Below are 19,315 nucleotides of genomic sequence, written 5' to 3' on the forward strand. Positions count from 1 at the left end.
TAGACATGCCCACAGGCTTCTAGTGTAGTTCTCTCAGGATGATTTGAGACTCTTGTCAAGCTTAAAGCTAACCAGGAGAGTTAGGCACACGTCACCACACAGAATGGATATTTAATCGATTGTTAGAAAGGAGATCTTTCCACTCCAAAGTACACGCCACTGTACTTTCCTGTTTCCTTTCTGTTATTAATGAGCGGCTTTCTTGCTTCGCATCTGTATGCATTCAATCTTATGTTTTCTTACGGACTTTTTTTCTTCTTTATTTTCTAGAAGCCTCCCCAGCTTTCTGAGGATGCTAGCCATCTGAGAAGCAAGCAAGACAAGTGTGGTGACAGTCGTCCGGAGCCTGCTGACAGCTCTCTCTCTCCGGATCATAAAAACATGGAAATTGGGGTATCCGTGGCAGAATGTAAAAGCGTACCTGGAATCACCTCTGCTCCCCATTCCAAGGAACGCTCCTCCCCTTTCTATTCACCCTCACACAATGGCCTCCTCGCTGATCACCACGAGTCCTTAGATAATGATGTCGCCAGAGAGATCCGGTATCTAGATGAGGTGCTGGAGGCCAACTGCTGTGATTCTTCTGCGGATGGAACTTACAACGGAATCTCCTCCCCAGAGCCTGGTGCAGCTGTACTGGCGAGCAGCCTAGGCTCACCTGCCCACACAGCCACCCAGGCAGAACCCACTGAGAAAGCATCTGGCAGGCTGGTGCCTCCTCACACTGAGCTCAGTAGGAGCCCCTCTGACACCATGGCTGAAGGAGAGAGAACCAATGGACACTCCACTGGCCAATCCCACGACATGCTCGGGGACAGCCTGCAGGCACCCGCCAGCCCCAGTTCCTCTACCAGCTCCCATTGCTCCTCCCGAGATGGAGAGTTCACACTCACCACACTGAAGAAGGAGGCCAAGTTCGAGCTTCGTGCCTTCCACGAGGACAAGAAGCCCTCTAAGCTCTTTGAGGAGGATGAGCGGGAGAAGGAACAATTCTGCATCCGGAAAGTGAGGCCCTCGGAGGAGATGCTTGAGCTGGAGAAGGAGCGGAGGGAGCTCATTCGGAGTCAGGCTGTGAAGAAGAACCCCGGCATTGCCGCCAAGTGGTGGAATCCCCCCCAGGAAAAGACTATCGAGGAACAGCTGGACGAGGAACATCTGGAGTCGCACAGAAAGTATAAGGAGCGCAAAGAGAGGAGGGCACAGCAGGAACAGCTACAGTTGCAGCAGCAACAGCAGCAGCAGCAGCAGCAACAACTACAGCAGCAGCAGCAGCAACAGCAGCAGCAGTTCCCGCCCCAGCTCTGCACAGCTCCAGCTTCTTCTCATGAACACCTAGACGGCACTGAGCACACCAAGGAGGATGTCGTCACCGAGCAAATTGACTTCTCCGCTGCCCGCAAGCAGTTCCAGCAGATGGAGAATCCCAGGCAAACATTGGCCAAGGGCCAGAGCACACCAAGGCTGTTCTCCATCAAGCCTTTCTACAGACCTCTTGGATCCATCAACTCGGACAAGCCGCCGACCATCTTGCGGCCAGCTACTATCGGGGGAACTCCAGAAGACAGTGGTACACAGGCAGCCAAGGGACAGAAAGCGCCCTGTGTGTCTGAGAGCCAGTCTGCTGGAGCAGGTGCAACTAGCACTAACACTCAGGGAAAGGAAGGGTTGTACAGTGAGCCTTCCAAGCGTGGGCCCTTATCTAAACTGTGGGCAGAGGATGGAGAGTTCACGAGTGCCCGGGCTGTCCTTACGGTAGTCAAGGATGAAGATCACGGAATTTTGGATCAGTTTTCCAGATCGGTCAATGTGTCCTTGACCCAAGAGGAGCTGGATTCGGGTTTGGATGAGTTGTCAGTGAGGTCTCAGGACACCACTGTCCTGGAGACTCTGTCCAATGACTTCAGTATGGACAACATTAGTGACAGTGGGGCTTCCAACGAGACACCCAGTGCCCTTCAGGAAAACTCGCTGGCTGATTTCTCTCTGCCTCAGACTCCCCAGACAGACAACCCCTCAGAGGGCCGAGAAGGGGTCTCCAAGTCATTCAGCGACCATGGTTTCTATTCTCCTTCCTCCACACTGGGAGATTCCCCATCTGTTGATGACCCCTTGGAATATCAGGCTGGGCTCCTGGTGCAGAGTGTTATTCAACAAGCCATTGCTGAGCAGGTGGATAAAGCTGAGCCACACAGCAGCAAGCAGGGACCAGAACAGCAGGGACCTAAAGCAACAACGGAGGAAGCTGGAAGCCAGGCTCCTGCCTCCGAGAAGCCCCAGGCCATGTTTGCACCACCTCAGGTGTCTTCTCCTGTTCAAGAGAAAAGGGATGTATTACCAAAGATCCTCCCTGCGGAGGACAGGGCACTCAGGGAAAAGGGGCCCTGCCAACCACCGACAGCTGCGCAGCCCAGCGGTCCAGTCAACATGGAGGAGACCAGGCCTGAAGGAGGCTATTTCAGCAAGTACTCAGAGGCAGCCGAGCTGAGAAGCACAGCCTCCCTCCTGGCTACTCAAGAGTCTGACGTCATGGTTGGGCCCTTCAAACTGAGGTCAAGGAAGCAGCGGACTTTGTCCATGATTGAAGAAGAGATCCGAGCAGCCCAAGAAAGGGAAGAGGAGTTGAAACGGCAGAGACAAGTGGCGCAGAGCACCCCAAGCCCCAGGGCCAAGAACACCCCATCGCTGCCTTCTAGAACCACCTGCTACAAAACTGCTCCAGGTGAGTGACAGTTGTATCCTGCTCCCAGGTGTCCCAGAAAAAGACTCCTGCTTTCACGGTTCTGTGTGGAGCATCCCCTATGCCTGTGGCAGGAGGGTTTCATCAGCAGAGGTGTTAGCGTGTCCCCTGGGAGGACGCCAAGCCTGGGTGGTGCTTGCTATTTCTTAGTTGATACAATGGCTCCTTGCCTCTCAGTCTGCCTTGTCTTGATTTATTGTTCTTCCCTCCCTACCCTCTTTGGGGGCTGCTTCTAGTCCAAGTGTGGCATAGGTGTTGCCAGAGTGGGGCTATTTGGCATCTGTGTCTTCAAGTCAGCAACTGGACCTATAAAAGCTATAGTTAAATTAAATCTATCTCATTTAGAGGATGCGTTCTTCTAACTCCTTTTGGGATGCTGGCTTTCTTCCTAGCAGTGATGATCTTAATTCAGGGTTGCCAACGGTGGATAGTCTGCCCATTTTCTTTATGGTTGGGTTTGGCTCCCTTGATGTGATCACAAACCAGTTATAGCCATGCAACGATAGACCGCTTTTATGGTAGCGATCCAATGAGATGCTGCCCAGTGACGTCACAACCATCCTGGTTTCTAAGTCTGCTTCGTGATGATCACATCACGAGGTTACCTAACAATGCCTTTCCCAGACATTATCTCAGAATGTGTCCTTGACCTCATCCTATTCATGTGTCTACTTTGGAATTAGGACATTTCCCTCCATTCTTGTCCATTAAAAAAAAAAAAGCGCAAAGTTACTACAAGCAAAAGGCCATATTTATTCTCCTTCCATTGTCTGGGCAGCCCCTTTCTTAAATTATTGGTATAGATGGTTGATACCAGCTAGGGCAATGCTGTGGATGCCACTGCGGCTTAGCAATGTGACCAGAAGCTTTTCTTTCCTGTGTGGGTAGGATAGCAACTGGGCTCTGCTCATCTTGTCTTGGAGACCGTCTTCCTCTGGGTGTAGTTAGAGCTAGCCCATGCATTGTCACGGTTCATGCTGAGACAGGTGCACAACTTAGAAGAAAGCACTGGAAAAACATTTGATGTCATCCTGAAACCCAAGTGTGGGGTTGTGTGATCTACAGTGGACGTGTGGGGAAACTGATCCTTTGTTAAAGATACTTTAAGAAGCATTACCTTAAAGTGTGACCATTGCTGTCAAACCTGGTTCATTTAGAGATCAACCCCTCACGTTGATGCTTGACCTCTATCAACTCTACACTGGCGCAGGTGGTTCTTCATTCTTAACTATTTTGTTCTGTGTTTTTTTTTTTTTTTCCCCCAAAGCAGGGTTTCTCTGTGTAGCCTTGGCTGGCCTGGAACTCTTTTTTTTTTGTAGACCAGGCTGGCCTCAAGCTCACAGAGATCCTTCTGCTTCTGCTTTCTAAGTGCTGGGATTAAAGGTGTGCACCTTCATTTATTATTAACTTTTAAAATTTGAGGCAAGCTCAAACCTAAAGGACAGCTCCTGCAGCGGGCTGTGTGAGAACCACTTGACACCATCATGTCCTTCTGCCCGAGCTCTGTAACACTCCCTCACATTGGGTCTTTGGGTGCTTTCATGTGACTACATCTCACCTTTGGTAGGGGAAGTACTGCCAAATTGATGCCTTGTCTTCACAGTGTCTAAGCAAGGAGTACTTCCGGGATGAACATACCTCAGTGTTGTCCATTCAGTATTACTTTTGATCACTTTATTAAGGAGTTTGTATGGCTTCTCACAGAGAAACCACACTTTTCATTTTGTAGTTAATGCATATTTTGTTTATGCATTTGTTTATACACACTCAGCTATGGCTTCTTTATTCCAAGCCTTTATCAGACTCTAAGTCTAGGATTTCTTTACATCCACATGGGCTCATGGAATTCCATTACATTCAATCATTTGTTATCATTTATCTTGCTGTTTTTCTTCTCCATTTGTTTAGTCATAGCTGTGGGAATCCCCTCCAGCTCAGTTTTGTATCTTTGTGAGAAGCAGTTGTCCTTATTCTTTGTTAGTGCGTGATGTTCCATTTCATCCTGTCCTTTCCTGGCCTTGACATCAGACTTACCTCCCGAGAGCAAAGAGAGTTTATTCTCTTCCTGCGGAATGGGAAGTGTGCATCAAAACTGGCACGCGCATTAGTGTTGGACTGTTAGTGCGCACAGGCAGCCTGAATGGACAGAGTTGGAGATTAAACATATCTACATGTATGTCTATCCATCTGTCTGTCTATCTACCTATCTTCTATCTTTCATCTATCTATCTTGGAAACCATGGGTTCAGGCAGATCTTTTTCAAAAATTGGTGTGTGTGTGTGTGTGTGTGTGTGTGTGTGTGTGTGTGTGTGTGTGTGAGAGAGAGAGAGAGAGAGAGAGAGAGAGAGAGAGAGAGAGAGAGAGAGAGAGAGAGAGAGAATATGCATATGTCATGGTGTGCATTTAGAGGTCGGTGGATGCCTTTGGAAATCAGTTCTCACCTTCCACCATGCTGAGCAGGCTCTTTTCTCTGTTCCTGTGCTGTGTACCCCAGGCTAGCCAGCCTGTAGGTTCTACAAAATGTTTCTTCCCTTTTTATACCCTTGATATCCTCAATATGTTGTTTGATCTCTCTAGCCTCACTCTGTAACCGAACTCCTGGCTTCTTCATTAAATTATGTACCAGTATTAATTTCTAGGTGGATACTGTCCCCTCCACTATTTTCTTTACCTCTCTTGGCCCCGGCATCCTATACATGTCACCGCTGTCCCTCTCCACCTTGCTCTCACTCTCCCACACTCCATAGGCCACCGTGACTCCTCCCAACCCTCAGCAGGCATCATGGTTTTTAGCTCCACCTAATGACTCTTGGACTGAATTGTTCCGGAAGGAAAAGGAAGGGAGGTGGAGGAGGAAGAACATAGAGACTTCCTTGATGGGTTTTTAATTTCTCCAGGTCACAGGCCAGAGTCAGCTGAGTGCTTAAGGCACAGAAACTGCCAGGGAAAGTTTTTGCCCTGTGGTGAGCCATAAGAACTTGGCTTTTCCTGACGAGTCTTAGTTGTCAAGTGAACTTGACATTGTTTGGGGCTGGAGCTGGCTTGGCACAGAGATGGCAGTTGAGCATCCTGCCCCGAAGAAGTCTTTGTATCACGTGATTGCAGCCCCAGATTGGGAGCTATTGTACAAGCGATGGTGATGCCCGGAAGTCGGCAGCCTCACCGATGGAGGAACATTCTGTGGGCATCATGGGTCCTTGTGCTTACAGGGAAGCCCTGGTTCCCTCACAACTACCACTTATAGCCAACTCTTCCCACAACACTTACCCCCTCCTCCAATTGCATTATTTCATTATAGAACCTTTTCTTAAAGTCCATATAGTTGATGGGCAATTTGGACTATTTGGTCCACTGTGACAAAATACCTTGGGCTGAGTAGCTTAGAAACAATAGAAATTTATTTCTCACAGCTTTAGAGATCGGGATGTCCAAGACTAAGGTTCTAGCAAGGACCCATATCTTAGATTATAGCCAGAACCTTCTCTTGATGGCCTCATGTGGTGGGAAGGAAGAAGACAGCTAGATCCCTGTGGCCTCTTTCATAAGGACCGAATCCCATCCATGTGGACTCAGACCTCATGGTCTCGTCGCTTCCCCAAAGCTCCCTCCTAATAGCATACATCAGCAATACATTTTAATATATGCACGAGGATCCCAAACACCAGACAATAGCAAGAAGGTATTTTGGTTTCTCCACTCAGTCCCAGTCTCTTAAAGGAATCCCTCACCATATTGCCCCCAACTTTCCTTCTGCCACACGGACAGTTGTTCAATGTAAGGACTAAGCTTACTTCCCCCAGCTGACGTGCCTGTCAGGCTTCCCTACCAGGATAGGATTTGCTCTACAAGAAGCCAGAGTCTCAGCATTTCCCCATTGGCCTAAAGCTACCCGGCCGGTCCCAGCATCCTTAGACCAGCCTTCTGTGTGAATGTTTATCTCCTTACCCATGTCTGAGCCACACAGCCTTCCTTTTAGTCCTTTGAAGATGATAGTAACTGCCAGGCACGATGCCATCTTTAATGTCAGCAGTCAGGAAGCAGAGGCAGGCAGATCCAATTGGAGGCCAGCCTGGTCTACATAGTGAGTTCTAAGACATCTAGGGGAGACACTGTCTCAAAAAAACAAACAAAAACAAAAATAGAAAGAAAGAAAGAAAGAGAAGAAAAGAAGATCATAATTTATCTGTCTTGGTCTTGTTGTCACATTTAACACAGTCATCTTATGATATGCCTAGACCCCATTCTTTCATATTTCTACTCAAAGTATGCAGAAAAGACACCACAGCTTCCTAGGATTACAGCACAGAGAGAGGAAGCGAAATTAAAAGTCAGTAGAAAAATCGTGTTTCTTTCTTTCCATGCCTGGAAACCTTTGGGGCATTGGTTGGCCAGCTGGCCTCTTCGTTTGTGATCCCAAAGGAAGCTGACACATTATTACCCTGACAACTTGTGTGTTAGAACTTCTGGCTCCAGCGTGGGTCTCATGAAAGAAATATTACTGGGTTTCTTCTGCACTGCTTCACGTTTCCTGCCAGAAGTGACTCAGTTGGTTTCCCGTGTGATTCAGATCGGATTAATGATATTAGGTGATGAAAAAAAATGACTTACTCCTTATCGGCTGGAAATCCTGCTGGCCACACGCTGGGTCCTAAAACAGTAAGCAGATAAAACCCTCTGCGATTGAGTGTGCCAGGGAAGGAGGGAACCTACAGATTCTTCTCACTGTTATCTAAAAAAATCTCCATCCCCTAGGTACTGAAATGATGTTTGCAAGGGTTTCCCCACCCCACCCCTTTATAAGAGAGTGGTGGTAGCCCTCTTAGCGCGGTAGGCAGGGTGTCCACCTTGTAAGAGAGTGGCGAAGGACTATAATTCCACCTGCCTGGGAGGCTGAGGTAGGGGATGTTCAACAGCTGTCAAGGAGAGAGTGAGCTGGGGCCCAGTTTAGGCAACTTAACAAGATCCTTTCTCAAAATAAACAAGAAAGGCAAGGACTGGAGTAGTCAAGCACTTGCTTAGCATGCATAAGGCTGTAGGTTCAATCCCTGGTACCTCAAAAAAGAGAGAAAGAAAGGAAGGGGAAGACCTTTGACATATGTTTGGCCCTGATTTGAAGGGGAAGCCCATACATTAGGCTAAAATAACCTGAGAGAATAGGGGTAAGGGTTACATATATATATTAACTCAAGTGATAATTAGTAACTTCTTTGTCTTTGCATATGGTAGGCACCAATGGACACTTCTCAATACCTGTATCTATTGTTAGGAGCCTGGGTTTCACTTCTGGGTTCTAAGATGCCTGGGAAATCCAGGGAGCGGATGGGCAGCTTTGATTTCTGACAGTTTCTGTCTTCACGCTAGCCGTTGAATTGGTCAGCAAGCTGGGTAGTTTTCGACATGAAGTGGTATATTATGGGAAGTGCTTAATAAAGATTGAGGTGGACACTGAGTCGCACCTCTTCTTGGAGTGTCTTGCCCATGTCACTTAACAGTGAGAAGAAGAGTCACTGCATAGCTTCCATAAAATGAGATGTAGATTTAGTGACTCATATCGGAAATCCTAGCATTCAGGAGGCTGAGGCAGGAGGATTACCAGGTCGGCCTGAACAACACAGGAAATTCAAGGGAGCCTGAGCAACATAATAACAGCTTGCCTCAACGTGTCCCCCACCTCCCTAGGAAACTTTAGGGGGAACCTTGACTTTGGTTGTCAGTTTGGATTACAGTTCTACATGAATTGACCCTTACCTTAAGACTAAAATTGTTAGCTGCGTTGTTACCCCTTCCTTTTTGTTATCTTCAAATAATCACAAAGGGAAATTGTAGACAGAGTGTCTGCACTGATGAGTGTCTGAAGACCACCTGTGCAGTGGAGCCCCGAGGCTCCTCTATGCCACAAGAGCCAGAGGAGGCCAGCTTCATTGTCCCGCTGGCTCTCCATTAGAAAATATGGACAGCTCAGAGAAGCACAGCTGGCTGTGGGAAGTCGTGGAAGCCTTATGAGGAATGTCCCAACAGGTGGTTGGCATCTCCTGCTCTGTTTCCGGAACATTCTTTGCTGACGTAAGTCTAATCATGTGACACTACTTCCTTCATTTACATTTTCTCGTTTTTCAGCTATTTCAGCTACTTTTCCCCAAACCCCCCCCCTCCCTTTTAAAGATGACAGTACAAATGACAGGAAGATTTGAGGCAATATGCACTGATGCCTTTGTTGACTGATCCAGGGTATCTGTGTTGCTTCCTGGTTGTGCTCATACCTTGTGGGAGGCACCACATGGGGGTCCCCATTGCTGACGTGCATTGCTACCCCACGCTCTGGGAATAACTCTTTCCCAGGCCTCAGACTCAGCCACGTACAAGGAAAGTCTACAGTCTTAATCTTACAAAGAGGAAGTGAATCAAAAGGCCTAATTCTTGCAAGATCCCTGTTGAGTATGTGAGCTAATTAAAGCCAGCTTGGGAGCAGGATGTCCCAACCCGTGACTGCTGGAGCCTGGACAGGATATGACTGCGACTCTTACTAGTCCTGTGTTCTTCCCAAGGAGATTGGCATATGGGATGCATTTGATCTTTGTGAATAAGCCTCTACTGAGGGCGTGGAAGATGGACTGGGAGGAAGGCAGGCAGGCAGGCAGGCAGGAGGGAGCCAAGAACATGCTAGTCAGACTATGAGAGCCCCAAAGAATCCATCTGCAGTTTATATAATGCTCTTCTGCTTCTCCTGGCCTTGAGGGTAAACATGAACGGCTCCCAAACCTTGTGTGCACCTGACATCAGGTCTCTGACAGCACCAATCTCTTTCTTAGTTCCTATCACCCAAATGCAAATTCGTGTATTATATAAAAGAGCCAGTCAAGGAAAATAGGTGCCTAAGGGGGTCAGTAACTGCCCTGGAGTCAGATCTGAAGTTCAGTTCCTTGGGAGCTGTGCTAATAGTTCACTTTCCCTCCGTAAACCAGCTCCTTCACCAGTCAAAATGGGAATAGTACAGTAACAACCTTACCAAAAAAAAGTAAGGCAGTGTCTGGTACATAAAAGGCTCCCAAGAAGAATTATAATGGATCTGGAGAGGTGGCTTAGTGGTGAAGAGCACTTGTTGCTCTCTCAGACGTCGCAGGTTCAATTCCCAGCACTTACATGTTGGATCACAGCCATCCAATTCATTTCTGACCTCTGCAGGTACCCGGCATCCATGTGCTATGCATAAACGCATGCAGGCAAAGCTCATATTAAATAAGTAAGTCTTTTAAAATATTTTTAAAGGTTTATTACTATTGATTTATGGTTGCTGCTGGGCTTTTAAGAGGCCTGGAGAGCCCAGCAGAGCCACAGATGGGCTGTTCTTTTGCAGTGGCAGTGACCTTGAGAGAAATACCTGAACATGCTTCATGAAGTCACTTTCATTTCTAGTCTAGAAGTTTCTTAGAATTAAGGCTGCCCCTATAAAACCTAACTTTGAGAAGAAGTTTTCAATAGCTATGTCAAAACCTGAAGAGTGAAAGGGTCCAGGCCAAAAGTACCTGACAGCAATAGGCTTACAAATACTACCATAAAAATGTTTGCCATGTGGGCAGGAATGTGTTCAGCAGAAAGATCTTGGTGAGTAAGTTGCTGTTCATCATGATTTCAGTCTTGCTGTTTCTGCTTTTCTTTTGCCTAGTGATGAGGATGTAACCCAGTGCATGCTGGGTAAGCTTGCTCCCAGAGAGCTACCTCCTCTCATTATTCCTATATGAATTAGCTTTCATCTCTGTATTTTCTTGTTGTTGTTGTTTTTGTTTGTTTGTTGAGACAAGGTTTCTTAGCTGTCCTGGAACTCACTTTGTCTGGCCATGAAGTCAGAGATCTTCCTGCCTCTGGCTCCTGAGTGCTGGGATTAAAGGCATGCACCACTTCTGCTTGGCTTCATATCTATTTATTTATAATAATTTTATGTGTATTGGTGTTTTGCCTGTACGTATGTCTGTGTGAAGTTGTCAGATCCTGGAGTTACAGACAGTTGTGAGCTGCCACATGGGTATTGGGAATTGAACCCAGGGTCCTCGAAAGAGCAACCAGTGCTCTTTTTTTTTTTTTTTTAATCTAAAAGGTTGGTTTATTTTGAAAAGAAAAATAAAATTGATGAATCCAAGGTCTGGGAGGCTGTTTCAGTAGGCAAAGTGCTTGCCTTATGCATTTCAGAACTTGAGTTCTGAGCCCCAAAACTGATATACAGGAGATGCAATTGGGCATCTCCATGATGCCAGCATCCCTAGGCTGAGATGGAGGCAGAGACAGAAGACAGACTCCCTAGACATCTACAGGCAAGGAGACTTGACATGGGCTTGGACAACCAGCAAGGAACTCTGTCTCAAACATGGTGGAAGGTGAGACCCGCACATCACATTGTCATCTGCCACATGTGCATTGTGGCATGCACAAATGTGTACACACACATTCGGCCTCTCTAACTTTATCAATTTTGCTGCAAATAACAGGATTTTCTTTTGTGCATGGATGGAATTGCATTGCTCGTACTTAACACATTCTCTTCCATTCACCAATGGACACACAGTTGCTTTTGCAAATGCTTCTGTAATGAACATGGACGTGCCAGATGGCTCAACACATTGACTTCATTTCATTTGGATATATATTGTGGGATTATGCACATTTGATCCCAGCCAAAAAACTGTGAAGTGATGGCTTTCTGGGTCATATGGCAACTTAACTTCATTTGAAGTTTCTCCATACTTAGCTACAATGGCCATCCTAATTCATATGCCTGTCAAAAGTATCAAAACCATGCAAGGGTTTCTGTTTCTCCACCTCCTTGCTCACATCTTTTTAATCTTTGTCCTTTTTCTAATTTTTTTTTTCTTATTGGCTATTGTGGCTTTGCTTTGCATTTCTTTGAAGTTGGACCTTTTTTCATTTACTCATTGAACCTTAATATGTCTACCTTTGGAAAATATCTACTTAGACCTACTGCCCATCCTTGGGTGGCTGCATTTTTGTTTGTTTGGTTAGTTTGGCAACCAGTGCTCTTAACTGCCGAGCCATTTCTCTAGCCCTTCATCTCTATTTTCTAATCACATCCCTTTTTTAAAAAAAGATTTATTTATTTATTACTATGTACACAGTGCTCTGCCTGCATGTACATCTGCATGTCAGAAGAGGGCATCAGATCTCATTATAGATGGTTGTGAGCCACCATGTGGTTGCTGGGAATTGAACTCAGGACCTCTGGAAAAGCAGTCAGTGCCCTTAAGCTCTGAGCCATCTCCCCAGCCCCCTCTAATCACATCTTAAACCTAACTTCTTCTTCAGGGGAAACAAGAGTTCCTCTCTCCTAGGCTTTCACCTCCAGTAAGGCTCACAGGCTAGCCCCAGCATCAATTGTCCATCACCCCCATCCCCAACTTACCCTGAAGTAACCATATTTGACATTTCTTCAGCCTTCTTCCACCTTTAAGGTTATTTTTTATTCCTGACTGTGTTTATGATCTAAAGGTTCCCATGATGCCATTCTCCCATCTCAGGGGCCTTCAAAGGAAGAGATGAAAAAAGGAAGATGTGCCCCCCAGTGTGGGGGTCACAGCAGGAGATTCACAAGCCCCTGTACTTGGGGGTGGGGTGCTGCCAATGGGCAGGTCACTCTCAATCACTGAGAAGAAAGGAAGTGGAAACTGCCGCTCTGGGTTCTCTGCTCTCTGGGGACTTGAGTGGCTTTAGTTAGATGCCTACTCACCCCCAAGCTGTGTGAAGAAAAGAGGCCATTGACAAGGGCACAGGCCAAGACACGTCATCTGGTGGGTGTTTTTGTTCAGTTTCTTTTCTTTTCTTTTCATTTTTTTTTAATCCAAGTGGGTGATAGCTTTTTCTTTTGAGCAGTGTTAGAAACAAAGGACCTTTGAGGTCTGACCTCAGACTCCAAAGACTTGGCGTGTAATAATCATGCAAATTAAAAAAAAAAAAAAAACCCTGGACAAAAATATGTAACTTCTAGAGTGTGCGTCCCAGGCTTTTTAGAAGTCAGGGATGGTCCTAAAGGAGGAACGCTTGCCTTGCCAGGGATGGCGGGCTGTGTCGAGTACTTCCCTGCATTCTGTGAGTGGGAGGAACTGAGGATTCTTTTTTCTGCCCCTCGTCAGCATAGCCTACTCAAGGGAAATCCCAAAGCGCAACCAAGCACGGAGGTCTTCTCTCGACCTGGAAACGGTTAACTGTTTCTAGTGTACAGATAGAAAATACAGATTCAGACTTCCTGGCTATCTTTGCCGCTTTTGGTGGGAGACAGCATTGGCTAGTTCAAAGGGAAATTTTGCTGGCCTTCTCACTTCTGAGACTGCCTCACTAGACTGCCTCTGTGAGTGCTGACGTTCTTGGCTTCTTGACTGTGTGATGACTGGGAAGATGTAAAAGGCAAGTGAGTGAAGGTTAGAGCGAGCAGGTTGATCCACTTACTTCTGCATGAACTAATAATATTATATTTAAAGTAATTGTTTCCAAGCTGAGTGTGATGGAACACCTTTGTAATTCCAGCACTGGAGAGGTAGAAACAATAGAATCAGGGGTTCGAGGCCAGCCTGGGTTACATGAGATTCCCCCGCCCCAAATGTGGTTTATTTTATATTTTAAATTTCATTTGTGCTACTGAGGCAGATGCACTTAGGGAGGCTGAGGCAGAAGGATCACCATGAATGGCTGAAAAATAAGGACATGACTGCTCCAAAGTATGGTCAAGGAGAGGGGTTTTTATTGTAGATATGAAGGATAGAACAGGCAGAGGCATCTAGAAGAGTCCAGACTGAACTGGGCTATTGGGGGTGGGGGGAGAAACTAGTGAGAGAGGGCAAGCAGACCAAGAGAGATCCAGGAGCAGAGCCAACCAGGAGCTGAGTGAACAAGAGACCTTGTGTGTGTCCAAAATGGCTGAGTTACATAGGGATCAGGCCAGGGGAAGGGAATCGGAAGCCCAGCCCCTGGGAGGGAGGAGTTTAAGGTAGAAGTGGGGTGGGGAGTGCTGAGAGGAGATACAGGTACTGAGTGAGACAGTCCTAGGTTTCTTTGGTACCTGAGGATGGCAACTAAATCAAAGGTTTTGGGGATCAGGCCTTCACTATCCTTAGGGAGGCTATTCTGTTTCTGACCAGTTCTGAACCCCACGTCCTTCTTGCGTTCTTGCCCACAGCTAGTGACTAGGGAAGTGGTACTGGAGTCTAGGCAGTACAGGGAGGGGATGGAGCTCAGGGCCCGGCCGTGCTAGGCAAGCACTCTGCCACTGAGTTACAGGCCCAGCACAGCCCCCTTTTTTGATCAACTCTCACTTTGAGATATTCCTGCCTCTCCCCTCCTAGTGCTAGGATTACAAGAATTTTACCACAACACCCAATTTATACACTCCTAAATCTGCTTTTGTAAACTGTTTTTTTTTTTCCCCTCATTTCTCCTTAAATATTTTTCTAAATTCCAGAGGCTAAAACATGACTGGTAGTGATTAATTAGTACTCCATTACTAAATGAGACCAGTATAACTATTCTCCCATAGGCAGATAAGTTGGTTTAAATATGAAAAAGAAAAGGAGGAACTTCTGGAACAGGGAGGCCATTTTCAGAAGTGATCAAGCACATGCTCATTCACCAAGTGAACAGACAAATCCAAGAGCAAGGTTTGATGGGCCAACCTGGGATGAAAGCGGAAATGCACACCACGAGGACACTCCACGGTTGGTTCTTCTGGAGTACATCCCCTAGGTCACGGAACTTGAAGGACCCTCATGTGGCCATAGACTAATGTGACTGACTACCCACCTGAGTGTGCAGACCACATGCATTGCGCTCTTGTTATGATGCCATGAACACTGTGATGCTATGAGATACATGGGTTTCCCATCATCCTATGAGAAGCCTTTGACTCTGAACTCAGGAGCAGGAATCAGGTGGAGAGCAGTCCCTCTATAGCTTTTCAGTGGCTCTTGTGACTCCTAAGCTGGGACATGAAATTCTAGAGGCATGACTTGAACCATACTGTAGGGAGGATGCTTGGCAGTCTTAGGACCCAGCAAGGGAAGCTGACCAAGTTATCGTCCTGTGAAAATGCCAAGGCTGTTGGCCACAAGTTTGTGGATGAGACACAGTTTCTCCTTTGTCTCTTCTGCCAGTGACCTCTTTGGAGGCTGCTCCTCCAGCCCTGCTGAGCCAGCCTTGCTTCCCTCAGCTTCTAGTGACTGTCGCTGGTATTGCTTCCTGCTCCAGGGATGGCTTTTCTGCTAGAAAATGGAACAAGCATGTAATGTCTTTACTAATGGCCTTCTGGTTGGGAACTTTCTCATTACATCATATTGGGATTAGCCATAATTCCAAACTAACTCTGACCATCAGATGTAATACTGGCTGGAGTTAGCATCTGAGCTTTCTGAGCCATAAGAGTCCACTCTGTCTAGCCATCCATCCACCCATCCAGGTAAGAATGAAAGACATGAAGACTGTGGAGGATATGTCATAAGAACATTGTCACTATTGCTTCTAAGCTTCTGAGTCTGGGAGTCTGTGGTCCCAGAATCTTTTGTTTGTTTGCTTTTGAGACATAACTGTACTCTGTAGTCCAGGCTGGCCTAGAACTTACTGTTAATATTTAAAGACCTTTTTCTGGGGAATGCAGATAAAAATAATGAATGTCAGTCAGTCATTACTGTATTATAGCCCTGAAGAGAAGAGAACCCACTTCACTATGCTAATAGCCACTTTTCACCTAATTCTCAAATGTGGCTCCTGGCTGGTGTCTCTCCCTCACCCCTTAAAATCAACACAGTGAGTTAGAGGAGGTCACAGCGCCCACCCCTTCCAGTGCTCATTTTCACAAACATGGGAAGCCAGGCAGAGAGAAACCGAATGACAAGCTCGGGGCTAGAGTGGATCTTCTGAAGGCATCTGCCTCCAACTGTAGACAAGTCCAGGAAGAGCAGAGTTAAAAGCCTGGGCCTTCTGGCCTCCCTATGTCCCAGCTCCCCTCAGAAGGAGTTTATGTGGGTTGGGGGCTTCAGTTCCTAGGCTTTCTGGCCTCCCACCTCCCAGCAACTCTTGCTGTAATCCTCTTGTAAGTCCTTCTACATGGCAGGCATCACGCTAGACATCTGTGATGTGAGATGGAGAAATTGGGCCTTTACTCTATTGAATATGAATAGATCCATTTATTTAGTGTGTTTGCATCGCAATTCTTGTTGCAGACCTCAGCGATGCCATCCACAAAGGGCATCGTAAGAAACCTGCGCACTCTTGTGCCATCTCATTGCACTAAAAGCCATCCTGCATGCTTCAATGATCAGGACGTGAAGACCAGGCATTGCCCACCTGTAAGACGTGGGTTTCTAGGGGCTTGGTGCTCAGTTGGTAGTGCTTGCTTGGGCTCAGTCACCAGCACTGCATAAGCCAGGCCTGTGGCTAAGTTTGTAATCCCTGATACCTGGGAGGTAGAGGCAGGAGAAGCGAGTTTTGAAGCCAGTCAGTCTGGGTTGTAAAATGAGTCAAGGCCATCCTTGACAACATGAGATACTATCTTTTTTGTTGTTGTTGTTGGTTTATTTTGTTTTGTTTTTGAGACAGGGTTTCTCTGTGTAGCCCTGGCTGTCCTAGAACTCACTCTGTAGATCAAGTTAGCCTAGATCTCCAACGTCCTCCTGCCTCTGCCTCCCAAGTGCAGGGATTAAAGGTGTGTGTCACCTCACCCAGCTGAGAGCCTGTCTTAAAAAACAAACTGAGTCTCCAAGGTGCCAACTCCTCTGACAGCCTACTCTTGTGATCTGTGATAGAATATATGTCTCTGGACATTTGGAACCGGTGTATGTGTGTTTGACTGACATGTTCAGAGGATGCTGATGGTTTAAAGAATATGTCTAGAGGCCCTGCACCACTGTTTAATTAACTATTGCTCTAATCTCTGCACCTGACAGCTCAGGGGGCTGGAGGGGGTGGCGGCATTGGGGGCGCTGTGAGTGACAATCTCAAGAGCTGAAATCTTATCTTTCCAACTCTGTCATTCATTTCAAATAGTCTAGGGGAGTCTTTGGGACCTTAGCAGGTAAGGAAAGTGAAAGAAGCTGGCCTATTAAGACTGGTGTCTCCTGGGAAGCTGGAGACTCATCCTCATTCAAAGACTTTGTGATTCCAGGGCAGGTCAGCTAATAATTGGTCACATCTAATGAAGAGGGCAGAGGATGCCGAGAGTGTGGGGCACCGTCTTTGGCTCAGGTGGCCTTTGTAGAATCTTGGCTTCCTCGCCTGCAAGAAGCTGGTCTGGGCGGTGCTGCCACCCCTGACAGCTTTATGACGTCATCTGAGACAATTCATCTCCACAACCTTGGAGCTAATGCCCTGTCTGTCTGACTGATGTTGCAAAGTACCTGCCAGGCCCATTTGAGTCAACTGACTCTTTCGCTCCGGTGCCCCTGAGGTGTGTGTTGAATGGGTTTGCACTTTGTTCTTGTAATGAACCCTTGACTTAACCACGACTCTGTCCTGATCTTGATTTTGCAAGTGTGTGTGCATGCAATTTTTTTCCCCTCTTTCTTAATGCTTTCTAAAAGCAGCGCTTGCTGAGCAGATGAGCTTAGAAAGGGTGTTCTCTTCATGTTGTTTCAGGGAAAATAGAGAAAGTCAAACCTCCTCCATCCCCCACAACTGAAAGTCCCAGCCTGCAGCCTGATTTAGGCCCTGAAGAGGCTGCCGGAGCCCAGCGGCCCAAGAACCTGATGCAGACTCTCCTGGAAGACTATGAGACACACAAGTCTAAAAGGCGGGAGAGAATGGATGATAGTAGTGTAAGTTTTCCCTCCTTTCCTTCACTTCTCTGAGCGTGATTGTCCGTGTGGCGTGCTTGTGTCCTAGTTCAGAGCTGGATGTGTGTGCACGCTTGTCCGGTTGTCTTTCGTCACTGGATCGGAAACCTGTTTTCAAAATGAGTGGTTTAATGTGCCTTGGGGCGGGGGTGGGGGGTGGGGTGGCGTTTGTTTTGTAGCTCAAAAATATCTGTGGTCAAGAGCTGGTTGTTTGGCAGCTAAGTAAAGCTTGAGGTGATGGGCAAGGCTGGTACAGGAGATGGCGGGTGTAGAGGATGATAGTGTGCCTGGGTAATACAGTACAAAAGAAGGCACACTCCCTAGAAGCTCCCTAGAAGCTTCATTATCTATGTATGTGTTGCACACTGCTCAAGAGACTGTGTTTGGGCTTCTTTGGATGCATAGTTGGACAGGAAAGAAGCATTTTAAATGAGAGCTAAAAGCCACACGTCTACCCCTCGACCTTTGACTCTCACAACTATGTACATGGTGGTCATGTGCACGATGAGGGAAGTCATCTGCTCTGTGCTTTCCTTGTCCAGTAAGAGACTTAAGAGGTATTCTGAATGGTCCCCACAAACCTGGGGGCAGCCCCAGGTTTCATGCAAACGCTCTAGAGTCTCTGGCATCAGCCTTTTTATCTTTCACCAAAGTACCCCCACACCCAACGTACACCACACCATTCCCGAGATTGCAGTTCACCTGGAGTGATAAACTACCTAGTGTCTGCCTGTTGTCCCACCGTGTTTATGAATATCGTCCCCTCTCAATTGTCAGAGCGTCCCAGTTTGGGTAAGCTATTCAGTGACCCTCAACTTGAATGCTCTGAGGTTCATAGTAGGAAGTCCCTGGCAACTCAACACCTTTTCTGTCCTGTCCCAAGGGTTTCTGGGATGGATGCCCGATGCTGAAGTCTCCTTTTCAATTAGAGTGATAAAGAAAAGATGAAAACACACACACACACGTCCCTCTGCTTAATTGTGAAGGAACGCTTGCCTAGCAACCCTGCAAGGCCAAGGGGCTTCTCTGTGGATGGAGCCCTGTCTTGGGTAGATGCTACTTACAGACAGTTCTACTGGGTTTTGCTGGGCAGGTGCAAGCAGCCTCTTACTGTCTACTAAGTCCTGTTAACTGCCCCATTTGGGTGGTGAGTCCCTCTTTAGATGTTTGTAGTTGCAGTCTGAAGTGCATACATACACTTTCTTCTCTCCCCATGATTCAGCAGTGGACATCGGTAGCTTTGCTGGATGCTAGCCGAAGAGTCGTGGCCCGTTCAGCCATGACCCACACCAATGCTTTCTACGTGCGTCCTGTTTCTTGTGTGTGCTTTTTGCACTGGATGCAGATGTTAAGAGGGGAAAGCACGTTTCCGGGCCTGCAATCCTAGCCACGGGGAAGGAGAAGTAGGAAGATAACATGATCCAGGTCTGCCTGGGATGAAGTGGAAGGGGACACTCTTGTCATAGACCCCCTTCTCAGGCGCATCCGATGCTCAGACACCCGCCCAAGGAATGCCAACCAGGCCCAGTTTTCTTTTAGGATGAATGAAGCTGTCTGGGGTCAGCATTCTTCTAAGTGTTAATGGCCTCCTGTCTCTATTTTTTTTTTTTTTAACAAGGTTTCTCTGTGTAGCCTTGGCTGTCCTGGACTTGCTTTGTAGACCAGGCTGGCCTCAAACTCACAGCGACCTACCTGCCTCTGCCTCCCGAGTGCTGGGATTAAAGGCATGCGCCACCACCGCCCGGCTTTCCTGTCTCT

At 47.1% G+C, this 19,315-nt stretch overlaps 1 protein-coding gene across 9 annotated transcripts in view; it reads left to right on the top strand.

Moving 5' to 3' along the window:
* Positions 1-19,315, top strand: part of Palm2akap2 (PALM2 and AKAP2 fusion) — a 321,160-nt gene that overhangs the window by 292,789 nt on the left and 9,056 nt on the right. For 8 of the 9 annotated variants that reach the window (XM_051162363.1, XM_051162384.1, XM_051162368.1 and 5 more), the window contains 2 exons: positions 271-2,719; positions 17,361-17,539. In XM_051162363.1, coding sequence (XP_051018320.1) covers positions 271-2,719; positions 17,361-17,539 — 2,628 coding nt within the window. The remainder of the gene's footprint in view (positions 1-270; positions 2,720-17,360; positions 17,540-19,315) is intronic. The other variant, XM_051162377.1, reaches the window with a different exon arrangement.

This window comes from Acomys russatus, chromosome 2 (genome assembly GCF_903995435.1).
Source record: "Acomys russatus chromosome 2, mAcoRus1.1, whole genome shotgun sequence".
NCBI classification, from domain to species: Eukaryota; Metazoa; Chordata; class Mammalia; order Rodentia; family Muridae; genus Acomys; species Acomys russatus.